Raw genomic sequence first — 27060 nt, 5'->3', positions numbered from 1 at the left:
CTCGACATTCCCCAAGGCGTCATCGTACCTTATTTTATGTTGGCTGTTCCATGATTCCAGGAGCAGCGGCATTCCACGGGGATTCTAGGAATAACATGACTCGGTATATTCAAAATGACACGCGCTTCTGCTTCTGGTGTCTTGCACATTATCGTGGCAGCGATACAGCTCTGGAAGATACGCACCTGGTCACGGAATCTCGGGTGACACCCTCGGGGTCAGCCGAGGAGAGTACCACAACAAACATGCAAAATGCCGCACAAGCCGCCAAATACAAATGCGCCCTTTTCACCATTCATCATCTTCATATCCGAGAAAGGAAACCACCAGAGACACAAATAACCAGCGTGACATACATTCCACACTGTCCAGATCCATTAGTCACAGTCTCGGGGGGTGTCAGCGGATCTTGACACGACAACCAAACAACCACATGAGGGGCCCTTTCCAGACGATGGACAGTGGACGATGGTGAGGTTGAGTAGGTGAAGTAAATACGGGACAAGGGCCTGCGTCTCTCGTTGTGGCCGTCAAGCCACGAATCTCTATCTCGAGACGCATATGAGATTCTCAACCCTCGGTCCCAGCACCGTCGTCCTCGGAGGATTCTGACCCGCTTGCCCTGGAAGCGAATAGCTCTTTGAACCGTTTGGCCGCTTTAATCGACAATGTCAGTCATATAGCCTGACCATCATTGTCCACCATGAGGAGTGTTGTAGATGCTGCTTACCTTCCTCTTTGTCGAACTGTATCTCGAACGCCGCTAGTTTGTTTTGCCTCATGTTTTCCTGACGGTACGCCCCGCAGAAAACGTAGAGAAGGACGTCCTTGAGCCAGACACGACGCTTCGAGCGGCGGCTCAGCCAAGTTGGCGACTGAGATTGCTGCGTGACTAGAAGCCGCGGTTAGAACCCGGAAGTGAGAAGATGGCAACCCTCTGGGTCAGGCAGAGCAAGCTGGTCTTGTCTTACCAAAGGCTGTCCAAACCGGGCACTGTCTCAGTTCACCCTCCCACACTGCAGCATGTAGCCGCAGTCCCCGTGTCTGTAGGTCCTCGTAAACAATGAGTGAGTGCCTGTAACCGTCGTCGATGATTTGACTAGCCGACAGAGAGTCAGCCATATTTCATGGACACCAGTAGACCCGAGCATGTCAAAAGCCATGACCAGATATATGACGTACGCCTGGAACAGCCGCTTCTCCCTGCGGAGATGAAACTCGCTGGGGTGAACTTGTACTGTGAGTAGATTGCGCGCTTTTAGGGCGACAAATGTGCAATAAAAGAGCACCATCTCTGGAGATCCATCAGAACACGCCACTTTACGGTACCTCAAGGGTCATAGGACATTACCCTCCCAGGTCTGGAAATAGAGCACTGCCCATAGTTTGCTGCACTGGTCCGAGTGGCTCCATCTCTTGAGTTGCAGGGCACTTCCCTCACGCTCTATCCTGAGCTCGTGGGCCCCAAACATGGAGTACCATGGTGTATTGTTTTGCATTGTCCTGATCAAGTAATACGGACATTGGTCCGCAGAGCTCAGGAAAACGAGAATAGAAAGGTTGTCATTGTTGAAAGGCCTGGAAATCCAACGTTAGACAAAGTCAACCTCCTGGTGAGCAAGATCTAGTGTTTTTGCTTGGTTTACACACCGTTGGAAGAGGACCTTTGAATCCTGTGGTAGTTTCAGTTGACCCCATGGAAAGTATGGTCCAAATGATCGTGACCTCGAGGCAAACAAAAGTTAGCTTATCCCATGCGAGTTCATCCCCAAACCCGGGATCGGGCGTCTCACTGTTTGATATGTTTCAGTGGAGTCCGTGATGGTAGTGGGACGGAGAATATTTGTTCTGCCCAGTGGGCGGTCTGGGGTACATTGCTGGTTAGGATCTGTTACCAGGCCGCTGAGTGGCTGATCGGAGACGGACCGGATCCTGTACGAGCGCAAGTGACATTAAGTTTTGTCGAACGAGCGCGCCTGGTTGAGGTGCTGTTGGAGCAGCTTGGAGATATCCGTGGTTAGTTGGGTATTTGAGAGCCACACGTCCATGTTGACCTACGGATTCCCCTTTGCTCGCGCAACTTCACTATCCTGCTGCGTAAAGTCTCAAGGGCGTTGAGATCGAAGTTCGGTGACCTAGTTCTGTGGTTAGAAGCAGGATTGAAGAGATGAAGCACCGTATGGGTGAAAGACTCGATACCTGATCAGAAGCAGCTTCAAGAGCATCAGGAAGTGGTTGTAGAGGACAAAACGTTGAGGCAGTGGAAGACCACCGGCTTCGTCCGTCATTTTGTTGTACATTCTGCGCCACCGCATCTCCCTCGACACTGTTTTATCCTCGTAATACCCCCTGATATCTTTCAGGGACTTGGATAGGCATGGAAGAACCACGTTGAGATAGTTGGTCAGGAAGGGGACACGCGTCATGTGCATTTGTGAGCGGTCCGCAAGGCTACGGAGGAGCCTCGATGAGCTTCGTATCTCTTCGATCAGGGCGATGAGATGGCCATGGTACGACTCGGGAAGCACCATTCGTAGTTGATCCAAGCTCATGGAGACGAGTTCGGCCTCGTCTGCCTCACGACAACAACCGATGAGAAGCTGCGTCTCAACGGGGATATTGATAGGTGGGGGGCCAACTAGATCCATCTTGTGACGTCCGAACCCAAGCAATGAGTCCTGAAGCGTCGAGGGATTGAATATATCAAGGGTGACGTATAACACCTGACAATGGCTCGTCGGGATCAAGGGGCATGATTGCGCCGGAAAGTTAGATGGCTTGAGCTTGAACGGGCCAGACGAAAACGGAGAGCCGTTTCCACGTTCTCGGCCCGCGCCGACCCAGTGATCAATGGAGGCCTTTAGCTGCCCTCCAGAGTGGTTTGTGAACGTAGGATCACCCTCGTGGGGAGACGGAGGTGATGGGCGAACAAGCAGTGGTTGTCGAGTCAGAGAAAGGGCACATCGGGCGGATGGTGAAAAGGAAGACCGGGAGAATAGAGTAGGTGACTACCAATAACCTCATCAACACCCAATGTTAGGCCTGAATCCGACCATTCGGCGACTGGTGACCCACCGGTGTCGATGTGGCAGGCACCTGACCGGATAGGTAGTGGGATGGCGATGCCACGGCTCTGTGACACCAACATGCAACACACCCAGATGCCAGCGAAGGCGAGCCAAGCAGCCTAGCGACTGGCTCGGCGCCGACGACTCTTCCACAACAATCGCTTCGCGACAGGATATTGATGGAAGCCCATTGTTGGCGGGGGAGGGAGGGTTGCGCAACGATGGGACTGGAACTGCGAATCCCTGCGCGCAATGTCAGAAACGGCTCGTGTGACGGATGCCGAATCAAACATGCAGTACGGCCTTGACTCCGATGCGGGGGAATTGGGGCTAAGAATGGCCAAAAAAGACCGCTGCGAAGCTGGTGCGGGTGCTTGATTGCTCTCGAAGTACAGTGGTCTAAACAGCGCCGGCCCAGGTGGTATTTCTAGACAGGGCGAGTAGAGTCCACGCACCTTTTGTAAAGTCCCCTAATCAAGAAGAATGCAGCTGTCTTGGTTGGGTCCGCCCGTGGACGTGAATCTAATGAATCTCCTAGAAGCCTAGTGTAGGGAGAACGGGCAGGTCGGCTGTGCTGTTTGTTTTAAGGACGACCAACGTTGGGCAGCAACAAGATACAGAGCAGCCCGGGCTGCTCTCCTGCCCGGGATTTGATCTCTCGGTGCCCGGATTATTGAGAAGAGAAGCATCCATGCGTTGGCAACGGGATCAATGGGAATACCGGTTAAGGTGTCATGTCTGCGGAGATTGGACCAATGATAGGGATGAATCCGACGAGGCCATTGCCAGATACTGCAAGATAAGCTGGCGATGGCGCCATGGCCCAGTCCACCCTGGGAGCAACCGGCAGGCCAAGGCACAAATGAGACAACGAACGGATGATCAATAACAGAAAAACGATGCTCAAGGGGCACCATTCAGCATGGAAAGCAAAAACGTCAAGGGTAGCAATTGTTATACATGTCATGTCAGAACCTCCTAAGGCTCCTCATCCTGAATGGTTTCTCTTGTCACCCATACCAAAAAGGAAGCCATTCCCTCCAAGTTCCAGCAACCGCAGCAAGCCTCACGAGAACCCCATCCCAACAAACAAAAAAGAGAATCACTGAAATCCCATTGCCGAACCCAATCAACACCACCCATCCCAAAAGATACAAGAAAAAAATACTATGCCAACGGCCCCGACCACACGTATCTTTGGTCACACCCCCAAGGCACCGGTCGATTAGGAGGATTCATCGTCATCGCCGTCAGCCTGAGCCTGCTGTTGTCAACTATCAGACATCATGTTCTGTCTTGGAACGCACAGAAGAGCATTAACTTACGTTGTATGCTTGCTTTTCGTCCTCGTACCGCTTCTTGTCGGCGGCGGCCTTAGCCTCATATGGTGCACGCTGCTTCTCACTGAGGGCCTTCCACCTCTCACCGAGGAGCCGACCAATCTGACCAAACGAGACGCCGGGGTTCTCCTCGCGCACGTTCTCGCGCTGCTCATTGGCAAAGAACATGTAAGCCGAAAGACCCCTCTTGGGAGCGTTGGGGTCTGTGGTTCACCGTTAGCCAAAGAACTTGTGCAAGACGACCAAACATGATAGATTGGCTGCGGAAATGCGAAGCGGTTTGCCATGCTCTCAGGCCGGCAGGGGGACGTGTATTCGGTTGAAATGAATAACTCACCCTTCTTGGCGCGCTTCTTCCCGCCCTTGTCGCTCTTCCTGGTAGCCTTCGGCATGGTGACTGAGTTGGATCTGTTACGCTGAGTAAGTATTTATTTCAAGAGCAGAAGAGCTGATACAAAACATGTCGTGAATGAAAATAATAAGAGACACGAGGGTTGCAACGAAATCCAGACAGACTGGTGTTGCAGAGAACCCGTAGGGAACACCGCCGAGGCCGGCTGGTGATGGATTGGGGCTCGGCGTCGCGTCCCAGTCTCGAGAAACGCGTCGCGACTTGCTTGGCATTGCCTCGCGGTGATGAAAATCCAAGCAACTGCTTCAGGAATAAAAAATATCAAGGTGAAATTGCTTGCAGTTCATCAAATTCAACCAAAGGACATACCGAAAAATGAAGTGCGATTTCTCAACAAGTTATGTGAATTGAATGCACAACCTCTGTGCTGGTCAGCCAGAAGACCCAGAACGCGAGGGGTGATGTTTGTTGGCTGGGGACAGATGGAGCGGTTGGCAGTATGGGAAAGAGTGCTGTTGTTGTCTTGGTGGATGGAAAACACCGAGAAACCGAAGGCAGGGAGGTTTGCGAAGTGCCAAACAGAGAGGAAAAGCTTCAAAAAAACGGCGTAACTTGCGCCAATGGGGGATGCGAAAACACCGAGGGGCTCCAAGTGTACCTGGGAAATGTGCTGGTAAGTGCAGAGAAGAAAAGTACTCACTGGTTGGGCTGGGTTGGCTATGTGGAGAGGCGGATGCTCAAGCGTGTTTGTGTGCGTGGGCAGTTTGTATGGGAGAAGAGGGAGGGAGATTTTGGGAGGGGAAGGGGGAAGCGTCTGCTCGTATTTTACTATGGGCGGCTGATTGAGTGAGGGGGGAGGGCGGGGGTCCCTTCTTTCCTGCCCATAACAAAAAAAGCTGCGACTGGAAGCACGGGCTGATTTTTTTGGCCGGGGATTTTTGGGAGGGAGGGGGCGAGGGCGGCCGCTGCGCTCCTCTCTCATCTCCCTGCCTCCAGACCAGCCCGCTTTAGTGTGACGAGCACAGACCACCTACGCGAGAGCAAAGTCGATGGTACATCTCTCCGTGTGGGCCCATCCCTACGGAGCACTGTACCCGGTACCAAACTTTCACCCACAAATCCTGGCTCTGGAGGTCTGGACGAGAGCCAAACACCACACAGCAAACAGGCCAAAGGCAGAGAATATAAACTTGGTGTAAGAGTACGCACCTCCCTATCAATACCCAAAGGAGCTTGGAGGCCAACGGCTTTATGAAAAGAACAAGGTGAGTCACAGATCATGAAGATGGATCATGGGGTACGGAGCATAGGAGGAGTCTTCATTGATGACAGCCATTCTCTCAACTGGTTGATCGCCTAAGAACACCGGAGGTGATAAACAATGATTTAAGGAGACAGATCACAGGTACGTTTCCTAGCCTCCAGCAGTGAACATAATTTCAGCCTGTGATTTCTATAGAAGTCGTCAAGCAGCCGATGTATATGGAAGTCTGCCTGGTGTTCTTCGGCCCAATACATAGATTTGTTTGCAGGAACTGGGCGTCTTAATAGAGCAGCACTTCTGAGAATACCTAACATACGCCCAAGTCGCCCAGGACGTCAATGTCAGAGCGGACATGCTCCAAGACGGTCAAATGTTGTTGGACGTTGGATGGATCATTTGACTTCCAAGAAGGCTGGGAGTACCAACAAGTGTTTCTGTCAACTCAAACACGTATTGATGAAGCAGGGCAGGTGCTTGATTGAACCAACAGCTGGGTGCTGGCGAACGAAGTTGTATGCATAGAACAGCATGGCGATATCCAGAGCATCTGAGGCATGCTGCGGAGGAGATGGAGGTACACTGCTCTCCAGAACGGGCGACAATGGACGGCCAAACTTGGTGGCCACTAAGTACCCCGTACTCTGGAGAGGAATTCAAGACGGCTCAGCATGAACAAGGCACGCCCCCTCCGTGCCGCCTCGTTCTTCTTCTGGTTGGTTGATCCAGAGCAGGCTGCTCCCCATCTCGCACACATGCCACACCCAACAGTTCCCTTTCATTCCTGCTGCCCCTTCGGTTCCCTGCATTCCACACATCAGCTGATAGCCGGATCCAAGAAAGCCGCCTGGGACTCCCCGGCTTTTCCAGGGCGCTGACGTTTTTGGTAAGATTCGCCATGAAAGTGCAACCATCAGCCAGTCCATCTTGCTCTCTCTGGACGCCGAGGTTCACATTGTAATGCGATGGCAAGGCCTTGCACGTACTACATACGTAGGAGGCATGCTGGACGCCAGACGCCCGAAGCGGACCGCGGGATTGTGTCGCATTTCCCTCTTTCTCTCCGTGCTAACATTACTGTGAGTGGACAGCGCCTTGCGGGAGGCTGGTGGTGTTCCATGGGGAAGATTGCGGGTGGAGCTTTGCTGCCCCCTCTGGGCAGGGCGATAAGATGGGCAGGTCTGTTGGCCCGTGCTCAAGCTGCATGGCTGAGACAGAGCGATACCTGAGGTACTCCATCCTCATTCTCCGCGGTCAATGCAGGTCCCTGCCCCGACTGGCCCTTGCGCTGCTTTTGTGCTGTGTTTGAGGAGCCTGCGCTCACTCATCTAGCGATTCCAGCACCAGCGTCTTGAGGTGTTCGTCTCTAACCCAGTCCACGCCGCTTCCAGCCACAATGGCACTTGTGGCGCCTTTGATTACCTTCCACCTGCGACGCCCCGTTGAGACTTCTCGCTCGAGACTTGTTACCTCATTCTCAACGGTTGAGCTCCTGAAAGCGACTTGCTGGGGGATCTGGGCTCTTTCCTCGAGAGAGAGCACTTCTTGAGCGAGTTCAACATTTTGTTGACATAGTGTGAGATTTTCTCTCTCGAGTTCTGCCAGCTGCCTTTTCGCTTTCAGCGTGTCTGAACAGAGTTGAGCAGCACGGATTGCGGCTGTATCACGTTGTTCGATCGTTGGCAGAAGGTCTCTTCACACAATGAAAGGCCAGTCAGCTTCTTCATCGTGTTTTCCATGGCCAGCCCAGAGCAGACGCTGGGGATCAGGTACCTCTCTGCAGGAGACGCGTGTGTTGCATGATGGACAGCATTCAGGCTTGGCTGAAGGCTTATCGTGTTTTCGACAATACAGTCTCGTAATGCAAGCGTCGCTTTTGCCTCCAGAAGCTGTAGGCGAAGTCGTTCAAAATCCTGTTCATTGCCTTGGGATCCTTTGTCTTGAAGGTGTCAGTCACGAAAACGCCTGGTGCAGACAAACACTGAGAACTGATGCACGGGGACTGACAAGCTGCAAGGGGCGACTCTTGGGATCTGAGGAGTGCGAGCTCAAGCTGGAGCTGCTGCACCTGATCAAACAATCGCAACACCGCGAGTTCGGTGTCTGTGAATAGAACTGTTGAAGCGGTTGCCATACTTGCCAGAATTTTGTTGAAAAGGCTGATGATCTACCTAGTCAAGGAGAGGGTAAGAAGTCGGGATTAGAAGTCCAATCCGGTGGACAACTTGAGCACCAGGTCGACCTCGTGGATCACCGAAAGGCCGCCAACACAACGCGTCGCGATCAACAAGGCGATGGGAGAAGCACAAGGCTCGCTGCTTTGGGAATCACAGTGCCAATGACAGTGTTCTCAATACTGTGGAGTCAAGCACTTGACCTGATATTCACTTAGTCATCAATAAAATCAATATCGAGCTCATCGCCTCAGGCAGCTCTTGTAGGACTCTGTGAGCCGTTGCTCTTTGATGTGATCTTGCTGGTGGTTTGCAAAGGCAGACATGTCTTTACTGAGAGTCGCGCCGGAGCACCGTGCATGCGGCGCAGGTACGGTAAATACATGTAAATAAGGTACATTTGTCATACGGGAGCAGCCGCACCTGACAACCCGAACCAGTGTGCTTGGCTGTGTCCGACTGTTCGCTTGACCAGCCTGCGTGGTCGACCCTCACTGAGCTTTCGTCGAGATCAGGCAGGAGAGGAACCAGACAGATTCCTCTGCTAGAACGACCCTCAAGACGGACTGGCAATATCCGATCCTGCTGGTGACGCACGACGCGTTCCATCCGAGCCGAAGTATCGACGGCGGAGACCAGAGACTCTGCGGCTGCGACGTCATCAGGTACATCACCTACACACCGCGACTGGTGACGTGGGCGGTACTCTATCTGATAGGCACCCCCGGCGCACATTCTCCCCAGTTCCGTTCCTGAGTATTTGCCAACATCACGTATCCGAGCGAGCGACGTTCTACTAGAAAACCGCACGGCGAAGGTTCAAAGGCATGCCCGGACATGGCAGCCCAGGTGTTGGTTGCCCACACGGGCCAGCGCCTGCAAATTGACGTCTCGAACCTTTCATCGTGAGCAACCAGTTCCTCCCCACCAGGAGAGAGAGAATGGCGCTGACTGACTTTAGGGTCGACGAGTTCAAGGCCTCCGTTTCCCGCCATACATCAATACCGCCTCAATGTGTCATTGCTCTGACGGCACAGGGGAAGCCCCCCAAGCTACAAACAATCCAGGCCGAGGTTGGTATCCTGGCGTCCTTTAGTGGCCTTTAGAATCAAGACCCCCAGGAAGATTCTTTACTGATGTGGAGGCTAGAAGGAGATATTCGTCTATGACAATCGACTTGCTCAGCCACTGTCCCAAGGTAGCCGACAAGCACCGAAACTGGATCTTCCCCTTCCGAAGCGATATGCCGTGCAGGACCAGCCGAACCCATCCGAGCCCCCCAAGTCAATACAGGCGTGGCAGGAACTATTCAAGACCCGACGAGCATGGTCATGGAAGATTGTTGACGACTGTCGCCAGATGGCCCGGGAGACGGAGGAGCGGTACAATGAGATGGACGTCATGCTGCGCTGTTTAGATGCTGCCGTGACAAACCTCGAGTCGGTCATTAAGGGGCTCGAGCCTAAGTATGCCGAGCTTAAGAACTGGCTTCCCGGGGCACAGACCGAATATGGGATTTTGACGTCGAGATGGGAACAGTATCTATCCCTTGCAAGGAGCATTCCGGCGTCACCTGCCATGGTCCAGTTTATGACTGGACGCAGTGTCGGGGATCCAAAGGGACGAGCAGCACGACAGGCCTCACTGGAGGACTTGGTGGATTTGGAAACGGCGCGAAAAGCTGGCAGACTGGCGCCGTCGGCGCTCCGAAAATTCAACAACCGGATTGCGGATCTTGAAAGAGTTGCCAGCCGCCTTTTCCAGGACGCCGAGGACCTTTTTCGAGAGTACGAGAGAACCATCGAACGGTCTGAGATGGCTCACCGCGGGGAGTCGGAGCAGCTGGTGAATGACATTGAAGCAGTGGCTGAAAAGATTGACACTGACTGCCGGACCGCTCTCGAGTACACTCCGAATGCCGGCAACGCACTCTCGCAGATATCCAGGGTCGCCGCGAACCACACCGAGCGGCTTCTACCAAGCCTGGGAAAGCGAGCGCTGGAAATGTACGACATGCTCGACTATGCGACCAAAGCACGAAACTCGTTGGCTAACGAGTCCGTCGAATTTATGCGAAGTATTACCGACATCACTGCGCTCAGCCATAGCGTAAAGTCCCAGATCAATGCCGTGAACCAAGAGGATGAGCTCGCCACATTCGATTACCTGCGCCTCATCCAGCAGGTTCCGTACATGTACGCTTCCTTCGTGGCCGAGGCCGTCAAACGCCGCGAGTGGTACGAGAAGATGACCCAGGACTCATCCACCCTCGCCAACGAAATGGCCTTGTTTCGTGAGGAGGAGATCAAGAGGAGGCGCAAGTGGTACAAATCGATCGGTAACACGTACGGTCCGGAACCCCAGAACCTCGACAGCCACGTTCCAGGGTTAGAGGTAAACTTGCTTGGCGAGGAAGAGCCATGGCCGTCGATGACTCGGAAAGACCTCGAGGACTTCCTTGGTCTTCTTCAATCTAACAAAGCCGACCCCGAGATCATCGGCGATGTCAGTAAAATGATATCTGAGATGAACAGTCCAACAAAGCAGCAGTTCAAGCGAATGAAGGCCTTCAAGAACGGCAGCATCCACGAGGCGGCTCTGGGCCGGAGCGGGCTGCTGATACGAGGCGATGACGACCTCCTGCGGTCCTTGCAAGAAGACAAAACGAAACTAGAAAGCAAACTGAAAACGGCAGAGAGCCGTGTCAGGAGGCTCGAAGACCTGCTTCATCGGCAATCACAAGCATCCCGGCCAACACTCAACCATTTGTTCCAGGCACCAAGTCAGAACCTCTCGGATCGAGCAGACTCCACCTTCTCGATCAAATCTCCTCACATACTAGATGGTCGCCGCGGTTCGATTGAAGGTCTCGAGACTTTGGTGCAACGCGTCCATCAGTTGGAAGCGGAGCTCGGAACCGAGAAGGAACGTTCTGCGGCGCTTGAGAGGGACCTTGCTGAGCAGACGAACCTTTATAACATGACAAAGGCACAAGTGGATGAGGCCAACTCAACAAAGCACGACCTCCTGCAGAACCTGGAAGCATTGAAGCGAGAATTTATGGACGAGCGGAAATCGCTCGTGGATGAAATCAAGCGGTTGCAGGCTCGATTGGAAGATACGGAGGATGAGATCGAGCACTTCGGGGAATCCAGGGAGCACGAAAAGGCTTCGTATGACGAAACAATCCAGGCTCTCCGGAACGAGGTCGAACGCTTGGCCAAGGAGAAGAGGGAAGAAGCGCTTAAACTCGAAGGCAAGATCAGTTTCCTTCGCGAGGAAACCCGCACACAGCGTGAGTCTATCGAGGAGCAGGAACGACAGCTTCGGGTCGCACAGGACGAGGCCAGGAAACTCTCCAAGGAGCTTGCAGCCTTGAACGAGGCAGGCGAGGCACAGCAGACGGCCTTGGAAGAGCTTTGGACCAGACTTTCACCAGCGGAGCCGGCCCCAGCCGATCCTCCCAATCTGGTGGATAGGCTTTTAGACAAAGCCAGCGAGGTCCTGGAGATGGTGCGACGCTTGCATGGAGACGTTTCCGTGCTTCGATCTCAACTCGACGCCGCACAAGGTGCCGTCGAGTCAGTAACGGCTGACAAGGAGGCTCTGGCGGAACGACTCTCCAGCGAGCAGGAGATATCGGCTCGTCTCAGGGAAGCCCTCGCAGAAGAACGCGCCAAGGTTACAGCACTCGAGAGCGATCTCGCCGACGGTCGTGATCAGCTTGATCAGCTGCGCACCAAGCTCGCTGACGGAGAGACGGGCTCCGAGTCCTTGAGGAAGCGTCTTCAGGAAGAGGAGACGAAGCTCGCCCAGGTCACCGAGGAGCTCGCCTCGCGACAAACACAGGTGGGCAGGTTGGAAGAGGAGGTTCGGGTTCTTCAAGACAAGTTGCACCGGCAGCAGAACAAGCTGTCCAGCCTCTCTGCCCTCTTCGATTCTCGGTCAGAGCACGCGCGTGATCTCTCACAACGTCTATATGCGCAAAACGAGCGCCTCGCTCATCTGCTTGAGCGGCTTGGCTTCTCAGTGGCTCGCCAGGGCGAAGGACTTGCGATTCAGAAGATTCCCCGGTCCGAGCGTATCTCACAAAGCACGAGCGATCCGGACGCGAGCACGTCGCTGCGCCGGTCAGGCACCCTCAACGGCCGCACTGCTCTCTTTAGCAACGTGGATCTGGACCTGCTCCACTGGGTGAACGCTACTGACGTGGAAGCTGAGAAGGAGAAGTACGATGCGTACATGTCCTCTCTCGGTTCCTTCGATACCGATGCCTTCTGTGAGGTTGTGTATCGGCGCGTCAAGGACATCGAGCACATGGCGCGCAAACTACAGCGTGACGCGAGGGCGTATCGGGAAAAGGCGCACGCGATGCAGAAGGAGGCGCATGAAAAGATCGCTTTCAAGCACTTTAAGGAGGGCGATTTGGCGTTGTTCTTGCCTACTCGAAACCAGACGACCGGCGCGTGGGCGGCCTTCAATGTTGGCTTCCCGCACTATTTCCTTCGGGAACAAGAACACCACCGTCTCCGCAGCCGCGAATGGCTCGTGGCACGCATTTCCCGGATTCAAGAACGAGTCGTGGACCTATCCAAGTCGCTCCAGAGCCCGTCAGGCCTCGCTAAGAAAGGGTCCGGTGCCGACTCGGAGTCTGTCAACGACGACGAAAACGACAACCCCTTCGATCTCTCGGATGGCCTCCGTTGGTACCTGATTGACGCCGCCGAGGACAAGCCCGGGGCTCCTTCAACACCAGGCCTTGCTAAGAGCACAGTCGCGGCGAATAACGTTGAGGCCATGGCGGATCGTCACACACCAGGCCGCGCGGGATCCAAGGCAGGCGGCGCAGGAGGTCGTGCCGGCGCGGGCATAGAAGGGGTGAGTAAGACGTTGTCCAAGAGCCTTGAGAGTCGCCGGTCCAGCACGGGGTCTAAGAAGGCCCTGCCGTTTGGAATTGGAGGGTCCAAGGGTCGAGAGAGTCCTGCCGCCAGCGAGACCAACTCACTACGTGCGGTTCCCACTGACGCCCAAGCTGCCACAAGCCCAACTCAGCAAAATCCAACTCAAGGAGCGCCGCCTAACGAGCCTCCCCAGGCAATTTGCGAACCCGCTGATGGGGTTCGAGCAAGCAATGGGGCTTAATGACCGATGGGGTCCAGCCAGGAAAAGTAGAGTTATCGCGGCGGTTTGGCCGGCTTCAATATCAAGTCTTGGATTCTGCCCTCGTGCTTTCCCGGTATTTCTGTTGCTGTGTACTTATCAACTCAGAGGGATATCCAATTCAGTTTCATCACCTTATCAAAGAGAACCTGTTTATGTCATACATGACGCAGCCGAACACTTTGTTGTTGTACACTATTGGACATATGTGAGCCCGCAACCATGTCTCGCAGGAAGAGTGTTGGCAATGCGAGGTCAAAATTCATGCTGACCCGCGGCCTCCGACTCTTAAGAACATTAGGCTTTCGCCTCCAGGGAAGCATCCGTCTCTGGAAGAATCTCAACCACCTTCCTTACAGGCTCTAGAGCAGAATCACCGGGCGAGATTTCGATCTCCCAGCGACCCAGCGCCTTGATTCTGTCCGCATCCTCCTCCTCTAGACCCAAGAAACGTATCTGCTCCGGCTCCAGGACGATACGGCTGCCCTCAGAATCATTAACAAGCAATCCCTTGATGTAGCTGACAATATCGGAGGCAGAAACGGAGCCATAAATGGCCAAAGGAGCAGTCTTTTGCTGATCGGGCTCCTCTGTGCCCTTCGCGATTAAGGGCGAGATACTTGGAGTCGAAGGGGCAGGTGGCGGGGTTGTTGGAATCGGCTTTCGGTAGAAAGTGAGAGTCTCGGGGACCAAGGTGGTCAGAATGGTCTTCGCCTTGCCGGGCTGTCACACGAGAACAAGGACGGTTAGAAAACAAGTTGGGGCTATAGCGTTTTACCATCGTGTGTGGACAGGGTACGTACAGTGATGGTGAGGACCTCTCTTGGGATCAAAGTCTCGACGTCAGGCACGTTGTGGTCGATCTCGGAGGCGTCGATAATGCCGAATGTGGGATCTCGTTCGCCAATGTCGTCGCGGGTCAAACCAAGCTCGCGAAATCGCGCCGCCGTCATGTACTCGGCCATTTTCCGTGGATACCACTGGTTTCGCATGCGGCCCCGTTCGGTCCGGATGATGGAGTCTGCGGTCCCGGAGTCAGCACCAATTGACCAACAGTGAGCCATGCCCAAGGCCAGCAGGGAAGATGGCGCATACCTTTGCGACCGTACTTCGGGATATCCTCGAGCAGACGGACGACAACGCCTTGGTCCTTGGGCCGGGTGTGTCTCGTCTTGGTGCGGACCTGCACCAGCGACATGGCGGCGGTGCCCGCATTGGCGCTGCTGGATGATTGTATCACTCTCCGCAGACACGTCAGACAGGCCGGCGACCTGCTCGCCAGCGGTGTCGCCATGGTTGTTGGGTCGGGGCTGGCAATCCGCCGGGTTGAAGGCGGGCTCGGTTCGGACTGCAACTCGTACCAAAATTTCGAGGATTGAGGCGTCAGTGCCGCTCACCTTGATGGACCTTGCTCTTTGGTGGGGTAAACGTCGGGTGAGCTCTGAGGTCCACCTGCAGCGTGAAATTGTTACGCAACGTTTCGTTACGGGTTCATTCCCCTGTAATTGTCATTGGAAGCCAGACATCAAAGGCACCGAGCGTGGTTTGGTGTTCAGTGAATGAATTGGCACCTCTCCTCAGAAGGCATCGGCCTCTTCTTTGCTCGGGCAGCTCAGGAAATGTGCACCACCGCGGCCGAGGTTATCCAGCCAGCACTGAAGGTCCGTCGTCAAGCCATCAACCAACCCCTCCTCGACTATCCCTTCCTGCCATCCCAGGCCAAGACGAATTCCACATCCAGCCACGCCGGCAACACTGACACTGATTGCTGCGCCAGCAACAGTGGCACCCTGGGACAAAATCGACCGTTGGATCCTCCATCCTCCTTGTCCAGACCCATCCCCCTCCCCATATGATGGGCATATGGATCCAATGTTAGACACTTCCCATGTGTCATGGCGGGGTTTTCCCACTTTAGAGAGCCAAAACTGGTTCCAGTCCGTCACCCAGCCGAGCATGCTCATAATGTCGTCTTTGGGTATGTTGGCGACATGTTGCTTGATATTATTTCGCAACGTCGTTGCCACTTTCCAAACCATGGCTTCGGAGAAGTCCTTCCGCATCGCCTTGACGAGATTGGCATCGTGTATGTGTGACTGAGCAGTTACGTAGACTCCGAAGAGAAACCCAGGTTTCGCTCTGTATTGATGGTCCTTAATGAATGGGCGCAGGTCAATGGGGGTCGAGCTGCGAAACGCATCAGCTTGCTCAGAGCCAAGTCGCCTTGCCATGGAAGCGAGCACTAGAGCATGGAGAAGGGAAGTAAGAGTCACGTGTTGCCGCCGACATGCCTCGAGGATTCTCGGTGCGGAGGCAGCTGGGATGGTGACCAGCCTTAGTCGGGTCCGACAAGGTTCACGTGTAACTGGGTCACCCGTCCAAAAACCTCCGAACCGACCCCCCAAAAGCCAGGCTGGCCCAAGTTCACGAAGGAGTGTTCGGATCAAGAAACCCCATGAAGTGGTGAACGGAACCACCTGCTCTTGTGGAAGAGGGAGCTCAGGCAGCCCGGTCGTGTCCAATACACCACTGGAGAGCTCCCTGGGCGGAATCGGCGGGCCGTTGAGCTCCTTGAGCAATTTGATATGGAACTCTGCAGTGCTGCGTCCATCTGCAATGGCATGATGTGCCGCAAAGACGGCATCAAACACCAGAACTTCATCCCCCGGAAGAAGGTCTTCAATAACAACAATGAGCTTCCAGGGAGGCCGCTGGTCGATATCAGGCCAGGTTTTGTCGTGCTGCTCTTCAAGAGTTCTGAGAAGCATCCAGTCTTTGGTGTCGTTTCTTGGTTTGACAATGTACTCGATGTGGTGTTCCATCCGTATGATCGGTGGCCGAACAAAATATGGACGGGAGCCCTCCTGTCCCCTGATTGCTACGGCCAATGTTGGAGTGGCCAGGACCACGTTGGCCACAGCCACCTCTAATACATTCTGGACGGGTTGATGGCCGAGCCCTGACTTCGGAACCGAGTACCGGCAAGTGTTCGCTACACACTTGTAGAAGCCGAGGAAATGTCTCGAAGACGAGTAGATTTCACTGCCGTGCAGTTAGCGGATTGACCACGAAGCGCCCATCGGATAGGGGTGGTTTCAGTACCATGGTCCCAGAGGCCGGACGACTTGTCCAGAGGAGCTCATGTCAACCAAGAATGACAGGGTATCAGATAGTCAAGCCCCGATAGCAGCAACGACAGAATTTAGGATGGCTATTGTTCGATGAACCTAAAAGTGCGGTATCTACGGATGGAGATAACCTTGGTAGCTTGCGGCCAAGATGGACTGCCATCCAGATATGTTTCAGGGTCGAAAGTGGGTTTTACCTAGACTGACCCGAGCAACTTTAGCATGGCCCACCTGCCGAAGGACAGCTCTAACGAAGTGGTAGGAGTGAGGCTCATGGCAAAAGAGAATTATACCCTGAAAACATCGGCACAGAGGTTTTGGATCTGGAACACTGAGGCAGCTATAGCCCCCGGCATCTCTAAGTAGGTACGCATACGCAGTCTCTCTTGTTGGAAAATCAGCATGTCTTTCAGGGCAGGATGGGCGGGTCACCCACCTCACGATCTCCAAATCGTAACATACCGTAATGTTACAATACCGCCAACCCCGGCCGCGGCCCGGGGGATCGCCCACCAGCAGGGGGCTGGGGCTGTCGCCCCGCTCCGATGTCAATTGGATGAAGGCGCTTCCATTCACAGCTTCCTGCCGAGATTCAGGCTTCGGGTTCCACCACCACGCGCCGCCAAGTCACCACTCTGTTGGCACTCCTTGGAGCTCCCACAATCGCAGGGCGAGGCGGTTACAGACAATTGAGGTGTACATGCAGGACACCGGCGGTTGGGTTTCAATGACTGGCCTGACCTGCATCATTCACCATGACAGCTCACCGCCGCAAATTGGCCCGACCTTGACCATTTATTAAGCTGCGACCTTGCGACGCAGAGCGCCAGCATTGATCTCACCCGACGTTACGACCCGACCCTACAACCAACTTTCTCCTTGCGACGCGACAACATCCCCAGCACGAAATGGATCGCGACGACGAGAAGAACAAGACCGGGGAGGGAAAGCCCGTTGCTGGGCATCCCTCAACCACAACGCGCTTCACCTCGCCGCTTATCATCACCAGCGTATCTCGCAGGAAGAGTCTGTTTTCGCGATCCAAGTCCGAAGACGACCCTTCTGCCCGACCAACAAGCTCGGGTTCCATCTCCGAAAACATCACCAAAATTCCCCGGCCCGTTCAGCGAAACAGTTTCACTCTCTCGGACGCCTATCGGTTGGCCGAAGAGGAGGAACTTGGCCAAGGATCCCCGAGCCCTGCACCGCGATCGTGGCGCTCTCGCGAGTCCATTGAGGGAGGACAGAACCTGGGCTCTAAAATTCCCGGAGCGTCTAGGAGTAGCGACAATATTGCCGGAGATTCCGCTATTTCGCAACAACCAGAAGACTCCGACAGCACTTTTGACGAGAAACTTCGGCAGTTTGCAAAAGATCAAGCAGGGAGTGAGAACCTGAACCGCCGAAGCAGCGGGCTGCTCTCCAGGTCGAGGCTCGGCAGTAGAATTGTCGAGTCGAGCAAAGGCCTTCTGAGAAAGTCCAGCTCCAACAGCTTCGAAAATCCTTCCCCACCTCGCTCGACAAAGACCGGCTCGGACAGCCCATCATCATCCTTCCTCCGACGTCTGTCTATGAGGAAGCGCGAATCAGGCGACTCTCCTTCGGCACGCCCCTCATCAGAATCAGAGCACCATGGCGGCTCAGAACCTCGAAACGATGAAGCTTCGCGGCCCAGCACTACACCCAAGAGCGAGCGCAGCAACCTTGCCACCGATGCCCGAACCCCCAACCAGAGCTTTGCCTGGCAGACTGACGCAGACTTCACGGGGGGCGACCTCCAAGTCTCAACTAGTCCGCCAGTTGGGATCCGCCGCAGCAACACGAAGCTTGACCAGATTCGGGCGCTTGAGGCAGAGCTTAGTCGACAGCCCGTTGGAGGCAGCGAGCAGGAGGCCAAAGATGACCGAGAGAACAAACCACACGGTCTGGAATTCGATGCCCCCCTCGATCGGCCAAGGACGAGCCCGGATCAGCAGAAACTGCGCGCTGTTGACCGCTTATCAAAGAGGCTCTCCACGGCAATTGGACTTGGTGATCCTCATGAGAAGACGGATGGCTCTGGCTCTCCGCATGACGATCATGGTTTGACACTTGAGGATGAGCCAATGCAGCTGTTTTCCCCTGTTCGAAATAAGCTACGGAAGCGAGTTTACGGAATGGGAAGCATCGGCGAGAATCTCAAGGAGACTCATGACTTCCCAAGCTCTGTCACAGACACCGATCCTTCCCATAGTCAACCAGCAGGCGAGAGATCGGATGCCATCCGTGCTGACAATCCAATCACGGATGATAAAAAAACGGAAAACACGGCTTCGACAGAGCCTAAGGAGGAGGATCTTCAGGACGGTATGTCTCGCCCGCCAACTACAAAAGGCGCCGATTCCACCGTGGAAGTACCCATAACCGTCACCGATCCGACAACAGCTGTACGGGATGAAGAGCCTGGAGAGCAACCAAGAAAGCGACGGTCGTTCGGCTTCGCTAAGAGCGACGGCAAACCCAGCGTCGCGTTTGCCAGTCTCTCCAGGAGCTCGTCCGTTAATTCAAGGGATGGGAAACGAAGCGTGGCGGATTCGGAGACTGATCCCGTGGAGAGAATCGAAGGCGAAATGCAACTCTTTGCGCCACCTGAAAGCCAGTCCGAGAAAGGCTCGTTGGGGCTCCCATCACCGGTGTCGGATGGTGGCATGCTTAAGGAGACGCCAAAACCGACCAAGATCGATCCGCTGACACAACCCACGCCTCGGGTTGTTGGAGCATACATCGACACTCCTGCGACGGTGAAGGTGGAGAACAAACCGGACATCCCTGGGAGAGATACCGTTGTTGAGTCGGATGATCTTGCGTCTTCGGAGAGCAGCTCGGGGCGTCCGAGCATTCAACAGCAGGTGGACACTACAATTCCCGCCCCGCCTGGCGAGGTGCGCCAGAAGAAGCGTTCACTATCCTCGAAGGGGGAAAGGGGAAGCAGCCGCTCCTCGTCGGTTTCCGCTCGCCGTCGTGCGAGATCGCTGTCTCGCAGCCGCAAACCGCTCATCAATTCAGCCAAACCACCAACTGTCAAGGACGACTTGCTTGATATCCAACGAACCAACCAGATTGATGACTCAACATTGGACGACCTTGCCGAGATCTTGAACCAGCAAGAACAGCAAGCGGGAACGTCAACTTGGAAGGGCCTAAAGGCGGAGATTGGTGACGACTCGAAGGCCGACATCGATGCTGAACTTGAGCTGATGCAGAAGTTGCATCGTCAACTCGAAACCGGCCTGATGGGTATCCGGAGCGCAAGACAGGGGATTGAGCGCCTCGAGGATAAAGTGGCGCATGCAGACACGAATGACCACGAGCAACACAAGGCGAAGACACAGGATCCTGAAAACAAGGAACCTGTGCCAAGCACTTCTGACGACGACGACGATACCAACCCCCCGACGGGTGGTACGACAACCACCTACCTTTTGGCATTCCCTGTCTTGTGGTACCGCGAACCCAAACTCCGGTTCACATCTCTCGGCCTCTTCCTCTTCCTGCTGACCCTCTGGTATGCGGCCGAGTCGTTGATGTGCTACCAGTACTGCAGACCCCAGTTCTGCTATCCCGGGAAACCGTGTGATTGGTCTGCGGATGACCCTGTTTGGGGTTATGCAATTCCCATCAAGGTTGATCAGTGGGTGACCGGAGGGAAGGGCAGAACTCTTGCGACTCGCCTTCGTCCGCAGGTGACGGACTGGTTGTCTGATATGTGGGACAAGGCTACCGGAACCGATCCTACTGCTGTTGATACCAGCCATTTGACATGGGAGCGGAAGCGGCGGCACACGCGGCGCTTGGCAAGGAAAGGGCTTGTCAGGTTTCCTTGGGAGCAGACTGATGGTGAAGAAAATTCGTTTTGGAGTTGGACGTCCGCCAGTTAGGAACTGGACGAGGACATGGATCCTGACTCGGGTATGGAGGAGACGAGAGATAACGACCATTATTGACAGCAGCTTTGGGAAAATAGCAATGTAGGCGTTTAAGGGTGGAATATCGTTGCGGGCTTACCTGTGGTATGAGGTTGAGTCGGTCGCCGGGGGGGTGATAGACGGACGGGCAGTTAGATTGCGCATACCTGACATGATGGGACTCTGAGGCTTTCAGCGAAACACCTATGTTCATGAGTGGTGGCAAGTAAGGCAGCAAGGATGTTGATGACCTTTCGTGGACGGAGTAGCATGGTATATTGTCATAGAATCACTCCGGATGCCCATTACGTCATTTCCCTTTACAACTCCTAGATATGATGGACTCTGTGGGGTGTATTAAAACCAACCATGACCTTTGGCAAAGCTGATATGGCTTGCAAAGGTGTACATGGTGTACCAGGCTCCTCTGGCTTCCCGAGACTGTCCATGAGCAAGGAAGCTTGAAAGTAGCTTTGGCCCCCAGTGTTAACTTTGTCCCTCTCTGGCTGTTGTCTCTCCCGCTGCCTTGAGTGCCTTCCGTTGCATGGCCTCCCAGGCCCGCTGGAGCTGTCTGTCCCAAGCAGCCTTCTCGACTTCAGCCATGTTGGACTGAATGAAGCTGCGCGCTACTTCCTTGTTGTAAAATCCTTCCGCATCCCGGTGGCCAACAGGCACGGGACCAAACGACGTATCATCTTCCATGAGGATCTTGATCATCGCAGAGACCAAGCATGACCTCCTGTGTGGGTCCATGTCCGTCGGGATGAGCTCTTTGATGAAGGCCTTCATTTGCTCGCTGTCCCTTTTGAGTCGAAACTCTCTGAGCCGCACGTGGTATTCTGGGCCGACATGGAACCGAGCAAAGGCCTCATCACGCACGGCAGCCCGGGCTTCGGCGATCGATGTGTGACCGCTCCGGCGAAGGAACTTGCCCTGAGCACGGAGGCTTGGTATGTATTCGTTAATCCAACGGCGGTAGACCTCACGCTGCCCCATTCGGCGTCGATCATTGGCTTTGAGTTTCTTCCGTCCCTCCTCACCCCCGATCGTCCCAGCTTCGTCTGGGTCACCTTCCGGGGCCTCCTGGACCTGGAAAAACCGACAACTGGTGGCGTACTCGATAAGCTCGTCGACGGAATTGAAGGGCTTCTCCCAGTAGCCCTCGACTTTCATTCCAAAGAAGTGCAAAATATCCGCTGGGTCGGTGGTCAGTTGCACCTTGGACATCTTCCGGTTGAAGGGCTCGATTTCGGGGATCCGAAGCCACAGAGCCTCCTCGTCGACTGTGAGACCATAAGGGCGGATGGTGCTGCCAATCAGGTTCCAGAGGTCGCCATGGGCATGCTTGTAGAGGATCTATGAAAGTGTTAATCAGACGCTCGCGCGTGTATTACAACCTCAACCAGAACAGCTTACCCAGCAAAGTCGGTGTACGTCGGGGCAGATTCGAACATCGACCTGGATGAACTTTGTCTTTTCCCCCTCATCCGGATTTGCGTCCTTCTCTTTCGTGCCCGATTCAGCCCCGGGCTCGTCGACAAGTTCGCCCAGATTTGAAGGCCAAGGGATCGCCAAATTCGCCGAGACACCTGTCGGATGGATGATGGCGTACTCAGCGTGGAGGATGGAGCGAATGGCCGACATGAGTTCGTGAGGGGTGCGGGGAGTGGCATCTTCGCCTGCCTTTGGAAAAATTACTCGCTTCTCGAGAGCCACGAGCATGTCAATGTCTCCATAATCGCGTTTCGCGGGGCCTTCGATGGGAGTGGCGACGCAGAGAAACAGTTCCCGCAGAGCATTGCCGCAAGCCGCGACCATGTGCCGGTAGACATTGCCAGGCATCCGCGGAGTGAATGGCGGATCCGGCAGGGAAGAGAAGGCTGAGCCACCCATGGTTGGAAACAGAGTGGTTGAAGTGTTGTTGATGAAGTGATGATGTTGAAGTCGAACCGCTGAAGACGAGCGGGCTCGGGAGTTCCAGAAAAAACGGTGACAGACGGAGAAACCCGAGAACTGTGTTTTCACGGGTCCCATGGGGGTGTTGCACAAACTTAACAATTCATCGACCAGATGGCCGGCCTCAATAGAGGCATGTTATTGTTTTGAATGAGAAACGGATGTCATTGCTCTGCAGAACCTAAAAAGAGCGTATGGGATGACAGGCAAGAGAGCTATTGGAAATGAGAACAATGAAAATTAGGTTCACAATAGATATAACCACTCAACTTTCAAGCCACTGTCTACTCTCATGAGAACGTCGATTATCATTGACCTCGTTCGAGCCATCCTCTCGGTGTGAATCACAAGGTGATGGATGGCGTTGGCCTCCATCTTCAAGACTCGCGGCATGGCAGCCAAGGTCTTGGCAAACCATAGAGGGAAGGTGGGTCCACCCAGAGAGCTTCCCGCAGCGGGCCACCAGCCGGCCTTGTTCTTGGTCTGTTGCCCCGAACATCCTTCTTTGCCAACAAGCCTCCCCAACTTCAGCCTGACATCCCAGACAACGACACACATACCAGAGAGAGAACGCAAGACATGGAGAACGGCGCAGCAACTCAGGGCGAGGGAGCCAAGGACCCTTCGGGTTTCCTGAGCGAGATCATCGGCAACCCAGTCACTGTCAAGCTCAACTCGGGTGTTGTCTACAAGGGTACGTGTTTCCTTGACTTGTGAAGCTAGGTTCCTCCGGTTGCATGGAGTCAGATGGGTTTCCCCGGCAGTCTCTGACCAAACCTGATATTTTGTGACTCAGGGGAGCTTCAATCCGTCGATGGGTATATGAACATTGCTCTTGAGAAGACTGAGGAGTATGTCAATGGCGTGAAGCGGAGGACTTATGGGGACGCGTTTGTGAGGGGAAACAACGGTAAGTGACAGCCAGGCTCACTATTGTATCATCTCAACAGGCCTGTTCTGACGGCGTGGTAGTCATGTACATTTCTGCTGATTAAATCCACCTTCTGCCACGACAAGGGGCTTTTCTCCTGGACACCCTTGGGAAGCAGCTCTGCGACCGCCCAGAGAAGGCTTGGCTTATCGGTGTCACCTGAGACATCCATAGCACAAGATAAGTAAAGCCATACTTGGTTGGTATGCTTCATCATCGAGAACCTGGAATGGAATCCACGAGTCACATCAACCAAGAGCAGTATATGTTACGATGGAGAAGCAGTGAGAGGGCTTGCTGGTGAAAATTCCCCACTATATTGAATAAAGCTCATTGCTGAGATCTGTCTATCTTTCATCCATGCCTATCCCCCCTCCTCTAACCAGATGCTCCAGTAACGCCGATGATGCATAAAAAAACCTATCTCTTGCCATGACCGTCCATTCCTCCTCTTCAGCTATTGCCGCTGATGAACCACCTCCCAGATGTCCCCGAAATCACAGTCGAGAAGCCACCCGGAATCCATTACTCCTGTCCCAACTCCTTTCCATGACATGAGCAGAGATTTGCCTCGTTAAGAAGCACATCGTGGCGGGCGCATCCGCTTTAGTTGATGGTGATGCGGCGCGTCTCGTGTTTTTTCGCCTTGGGCACGACCAAGGTCAGGATGCCATTATTCAGGCTGGCCGTAACGATATCCTGGTCAACCCTGGTTGGGAAGCCAAAGGTACGGGCAAACTCGCCGACAGAACGCTCCTGGAGCCAGTACTTGGTCGACGGCGCCTTGGCCTTCTCCTTGCCCTTCTCAGTGCCGTTGTTCTCGGCGGCGGAGGTGGTCTGTTCCTCACCGTTCTCAGTGATGGCGCCGGCGGGCTGGTTGCCGTTCTCGAGAAGACCGGCAGGAGGCGTGCCCGAGGTGTAGGTGCGTTCGGTGCGGCCGCGGATCACCAGCGTCTGCGGGTCGGTGAACTCGATGCTGATGTTCTCGCGGTCGACGCCCGGGAGCTCGCCGTAGAGCTCATAGGCGTTCTCTGTCTCGCGCACATCGAACCGGGGGTTGAAGCTATTGTGGTGGCCCCGGTTACGGTGGCGCGGGCGGTCGGTGTGGGTGCCATGAACTTCACGAGTGTAGTTGTCGAACTCGTCCAGAAGGCGGAAGAGCGGCGTGAAGCTCGGGATGGGGTCGTAAAGGCCGTGAGCGAAGAGAGCCATTTTGTCTGGTGTGTTATGGATGTTCACGGTGGTTGTTCGTGAAGGTTGTTGGCGTGTGCGATCGCTTGCAGAGTAGATGAGTCGTCGTCGAGATGCTGTTGTTCTTGGTCTGGAGAACGGAGGAACCGAGAGGAGCCCGGGAATGCTTGGGCCATTTTATATTCGTGGCCTGGAGCCCGATCTCTTCTACAATTTTCATGAAGCATCATGACCACAGCCACGTGTCGGCTCATCTTGTAGGTGTTTGGTGTTTCTAGAGTTCTCCAGAGTCCCAGCTGGTTGGATCTCGATCCTGCGGCAAGATCCAGATCCTTCCAGAAAGGAGTGGAGACTTCTTGAAGCAACACTGTATGACCTAACCAAATCCGGTTAGCAAGACACCCAAATTAGGATATGCCAAGTCCATTGTCAATGACGTCACAAACATAGAGGGTCTCGGCCCAACACCCGTGTTCAAGACAAAGAGGTTCAACACTGGAAGTTCTAGAAATAAAACGATAATATCTCATGATTGATAGGTAGATTAACTCACTGTAGTGTTCTTGCTCATTCAGTCAGATATCAGTACTCTCGAGAAATGAACAAGAGTTGTGGATACTTGGTGACTGCTTCTCTCGGCAACGACATGGTAGCCAAGGTCAGATAGGTAATCCCTCTGAGCTGGGCATTCAGGAGTTTGCAAATCTGTACGTTGGATAAACCGTATGTGAATAGCTATCATCCATAACCATCGTAGGAGAATTAGAACTGTAGAGAGCTGAAGCAAAGATGCAGTACCGCGTGAACGAATAGAGGGACGGGCCGTATACAGTGAAGCGAGAAATGGGATACGGAATGACCCAAAGCTCGATATTACGTTAGTGTCGTATTTCCATGCGTATTCTCTTTCCACTTGACTTTGGGATGGCAAATGAAAAGAGTGCCTCCCAGTCTTCGGTGTGGGTTTGACACTCCTGGTCTCAGATTAGAGGTCAGGTCAAACACCAACAATTTCTAGATAAATGGTTGGGTACCAAGAAATCGAACACTCCCTTTCAGCTGGAGAGTTGACGTGGCGTCACAACCAGGAAAGGGCAAGGACTTGGGAATGAAAGAAGTCAGCCATGTGACCAGGCTAGTATCAACACAAAGTTAGATGGACCTCGAAAATCGCCGAAGAATCCCAAAGTATTTCCTCACTCATGCAAGACTGGATCCCCACGGCACACTTTTCCGAGACAGCCTCGGGCTTTGGGGCATAAAGATTTACAGCTTCAACAAAAAGGCGATATCAATGGCCGATGGGACTTGAGAGTTTCGCCCCATGGAAACACCAAGAAGCCGAGAGCAGGAAGCGCACGAGAATCAGCAGCCATAAAGACATTAGATCAGCTCCCCTCATGACCATTCAGAAGAAACACGACGCTGGGTAGCAGAGATTCCACCTCATCTTATAGGTGGATTTCATGTTACGATGTACCATGCACTGTCCAGACGACCCATTCCCAACCTGCCGTTCCTCTCAGTCCTTCTTCAGAGGCAGCAAAATCTCCTCAATCCCCGATGCTGTGATGACCATCATCTGCAGTCCATCGCCCACCTCGATGTGCCTCTCAACCGCTCCGTCGAAAGCATCCTTGACCAATGTCTCAACCTCCCGGCGACTCAGAGGCCGGCGCTCCCGCTCCTGCAAGGCATGGCCCTCGCCGCTGTTGGGAATATACTGGTTCTTGAAGTTGACTTGGTTGTCGAGGAAAGGCATGATAAGGCTGGCAGCGGCACCTCCCGCACGGCACTGCTCACGCTCGTAACTTCCGACGGGGTCGTAGGAGTAGACAGCACCCTTGCCCTCCTCATCCAGACCGGCCAAGATAGCGTAGGCGTAATACGGGAAGAAACGCTTCTGGTAGAGAATAGTCGAAAGCCGCTGCGCGCAAGCCTTGACGCTGATGGGCTTGCCGTGACGATACCGGTACATCTTGCAAATAGCATCGAGCCGCTCTTTCAAGGCTTCGCCATCAGCTTGGAAGCCCACGACCGAGAGAACAATGGTCGCATCTTTCTGGTCCGCCGTCGTGCCACCAATCTTGAAGAGCTTAGGGTGAAACCGCGAGTTGATGCTGTAGCCTGAGGTGAGACGAGTGTCGCCAGCCACGATGGCGAAGTCGGCGCCTGCAATAGCGAGGGTCGAACCGCCGTTGTCAGTATAACTGTGGGAAGAGTTAGCATATCCCACAGACCACGGATTGCGCGATACAGAAAAATAGCATACGGGTCGAAGCGATGCTCTCGAGCGCCCTCGGGGGCGCCCATCCTTGGAGCATCGTTGATGGAGTAGTTCGGCCCGTTCATTAACGGGTTCTGGCTGAACATGGCCGCCATCTTGGGAATTCGTGAGCTTGTTGGCCGTCAATGAACTAGTACTCTCTTCAAGAGAAATGATGCCGTGGATATGGGGAAGCTGGTGCGAAAGGCGGCGTGGATGGATGGGAAATGGGTGCTTGGATGCTGAAGTTCAACATCGGGAGTCGTTGTTGGCCCGCGTCAGCTCGTCA

General features: G+C 54.2%; 13 protein-coding genes across 13 annotated transcripts; 4 read left to right on the top strand and 9 right to left on the bottom strand.

Moving 5' to 3' along the window:
* Positions 1–570: 570 nt before the first annotated feature.
* On the bottom strand, positions 571–2648 carry VTJ04DRAFT_3058 (uncharacterized protein; the record flags this gene model as incomplete). Its single annotated transcript, XM_069360916.1, has 10 exons — positions 571–656; positions 731–892; positions 972–1099; positions 1183–1294; positions 1352–1578; positions 1651–1725; positions 1794–1864; positions 1927–2000; positions 2059–2135; positions 2200–2648. The coding sequence occupies 10 exons, from the start codon at positions 2646–2648 to the stop codon at positions 571–573; spliced, it is 1461 nt and encodes a 486-aa protein (XP_069221579.1).
* A 1380-nt stretch (positions 2649–4028) lies between these two features.
* On the top strand, positions 4029–4388 carry VTJ04DRAFT_3057 (uncharacterized protein; the record flags this gene model as incomplete). The annotated part of the gene is made up of 1 exon (XM_069360915.1): positions 4029–4388. One exon carries the CDS (start codon positions 4029–4031, stop codon positions 4386–4388), a length of 360 nt encoding a protein of 119 aa, XP_069221578.1.
* A 1-nt stretch (position 4389) lies between these two features.
* On the bottom strand, positions 4390–6083 carry VTJ04DRAFT_3056 (uncharacterized protein; the record flags this gene model as incomplete). Its single annotated transcript, XM_069360914.1, has 4 exons — positions 4390–4611; positions 4746–4816; positions 5130–5588; positions 6062–6083. 4 exons carry the CDS (start codon positions 6081–6083, stop codon positions 4390–4392), a joined length of 774 nt encoding a protein of 257 aa, XP_069221577.1.
* A 1258-nt stretch (positions 6084–7341) lies between these two features.
* On the bottom strand, positions 7342–8155 carry VTJ04DRAFT_3055 (uncharacterized protein; the record flags this gene model as incomplete). Its single annotated transcript, XM_069360913.1, has 3 exons — positions 7342–7714; positions 7795–7960; positions 8029–8155. 3 exons carry the CDS (start codon positions 8153–8155, stop codon positions 7342–7344), a joined length of 666 nt encoding a protein of 221 aa, XP_069221576.1.
* Positions 8156–9032: 877 nt separating this feature from the next.
* VTJ04DRAFT_3054 (uncharacterized protein) lies at positions 9033–13337 on the top strand (the record flags this gene model as incomplete). Its single annotated transcript, XM_069360912.1, has 3 exons — positions 9033–9100; positions 9157–9268; positions 9345–13337. The coding sequence occupies 3 exons, from the start codon at positions 9033–9035 to the stop codon at positions 13335–13337; spliced, it is 4173 nt and encodes a 1390-aa protein (XP_069221575.1).
* A 315-nt stretch (positions 13338–13652) lies between these two features.
* On the bottom strand, positions 13653–14649 carry VTJ04DRAFT_3053 (uncharacterized protein; the record flags this gene model as incomplete). Its single annotated transcript, XM_069360911.1, has 3 exons — positions 13653–14078; positions 14159–14376; positions 14451–14649. The coding sequence occupies 3 exons, from the start codon at positions 14647–14649 to the stop codon at positions 13653–13655; spliced, it is 843 nt and encodes a 280-aa protein (XP_069221574.1).
* A 283-nt stretch (positions 14650–14932) lies between these two features.
* On the bottom strand, positions 14933–16498 carry VTJ04DRAFT_3052 (uncharacterized protein; the record flags this gene model as incomplete). The annotated part of the gene is made up of 2 exons (XM_069360910.1): positions 14933–16397; positions 16458–16498. The coding sequence occupies 2 exons, from the start codon at positions 16496–16498 to the stop codon at positions 14933–14935; spliced, it is 1506 nt and encodes a 501-aa protein (XP_069221573.1).
* Positions 16499–17391: 893 nt separating this feature from the next.
* VTJ04DRAFT_3051 (uncharacterized protein) lies at positions 17392–20400 on the top strand (the record flags this gene model as incomplete). Its single annotated transcript, XM_069360909.1, has 1 exon — positions 17392–20400. The coding sequence occupies one exon, from the start codon at positions 17392–17394 to the stop codon at positions 20398–20400; it is 3009 nt and encodes a 1002-aa protein (XP_069221572.1).
* Positions 20401–20913: 513 nt separating this feature from the next.
* On the bottom strand, positions 20914–22320 carry VTJ04DRAFT_3050 (uncharacterized protein; the record flags this gene model as incomplete). The annotated part of the gene is made up of 2 exons (XM_069360908.1): positions 20914–21783; positions 21844–22320. 2 exons carry the CDS (start codon positions 22318–22320, stop codon positions 20914–20916), a joined length of 1347 nt encoding a protein of 448 aa, XP_069221571.1.
* A 642-nt stretch (positions 22321–22962) lies between these two features.
* Positions 22963–23378, top strand: VTJ04DRAFT_3049 (uncharacterized protein; the record flags this gene model as incomplete). Its single annotated transcript, XM_069360906.1, has 3 exons — positions 22963–23077; positions 23180–23293; positions 23356–23378. 3 exons carry the CDS (start codon positions 22963–22965, stop codon positions 23376–23378), a joined length of 252 nt encoding a protein of 83 aa, XP_069221570.1.
* Positions 23379–23920: 542 nt separating this feature from the next.
* VTJ04DRAFT_3048 (uncharacterized protein) lies at positions 23921–24526 on the bottom strand (the record flags this gene model as incomplete). The annotated part of the gene is made up of 1 exon (XM_069360905.1): positions 23921–24526. The coding sequence occupies one exon, from the start codon at positions 24524–24526 to the stop codon at positions 23921–23923; it is 606 nt and encodes a 201-aa protein (XP_069221569.1).
* A 23-nt stretch (positions 24527–24549) lies between these two features.
* On the bottom strand, positions 24550–24759 carry VTJ04DRAFT_3047 (uncharacterized protein; the record flags this gene model as incomplete). Its single annotated transcript, XM_069360904.1, has 1 exon — positions 24550–24759. The coding sequence occupies one exon, from the start codon at positions 24757–24759 to the stop codon at positions 24550–24552; it is 210 nt and encodes a 69-aa protein (XP_069221568.1).
* A 1268-nt stretch (positions 24760–26027) lies between these two features.
* On the bottom strand, positions 26028–26887 carry VTJ04DRAFT_3046 (uncharacterized protein; the record flags this gene model as incomplete). The annotated part of the gene is made up of 2 exons (XM_069360903.1): positions 26028–26715; positions 26778–26887. 2 exons carry the CDS (start codon positions 26885–26887, stop codon positions 26028–26030), a joined length of 798 nt encoding a protein of 265 aa, XP_069221567.1.
* Between the last annotated feature and the right edge of the window lie 173 nt (positions 26888–27060).

Source organism: Mycothermus thermophilus (genome assembly GCF_041956435.1).
Source record: "Mycothermus thermophilus strain CBS 625.91 unplaced genomic scaffold VTJ04scaffold_2, whole genome shotgun sequence".
Taxonomy (NCBI): domain Eukaryota; kingdom Fungi; phylum Ascomycota; class Sordariomycetes; order Sordariales; family Chaetomiaceae; genus Mycothermus; species Mycothermus thermophilus.
The sequence above is the reverse complement of the archived record's forward strand: the minus strand, read 5'-3'. Positions and strand labels throughout refer to the sequence as shown.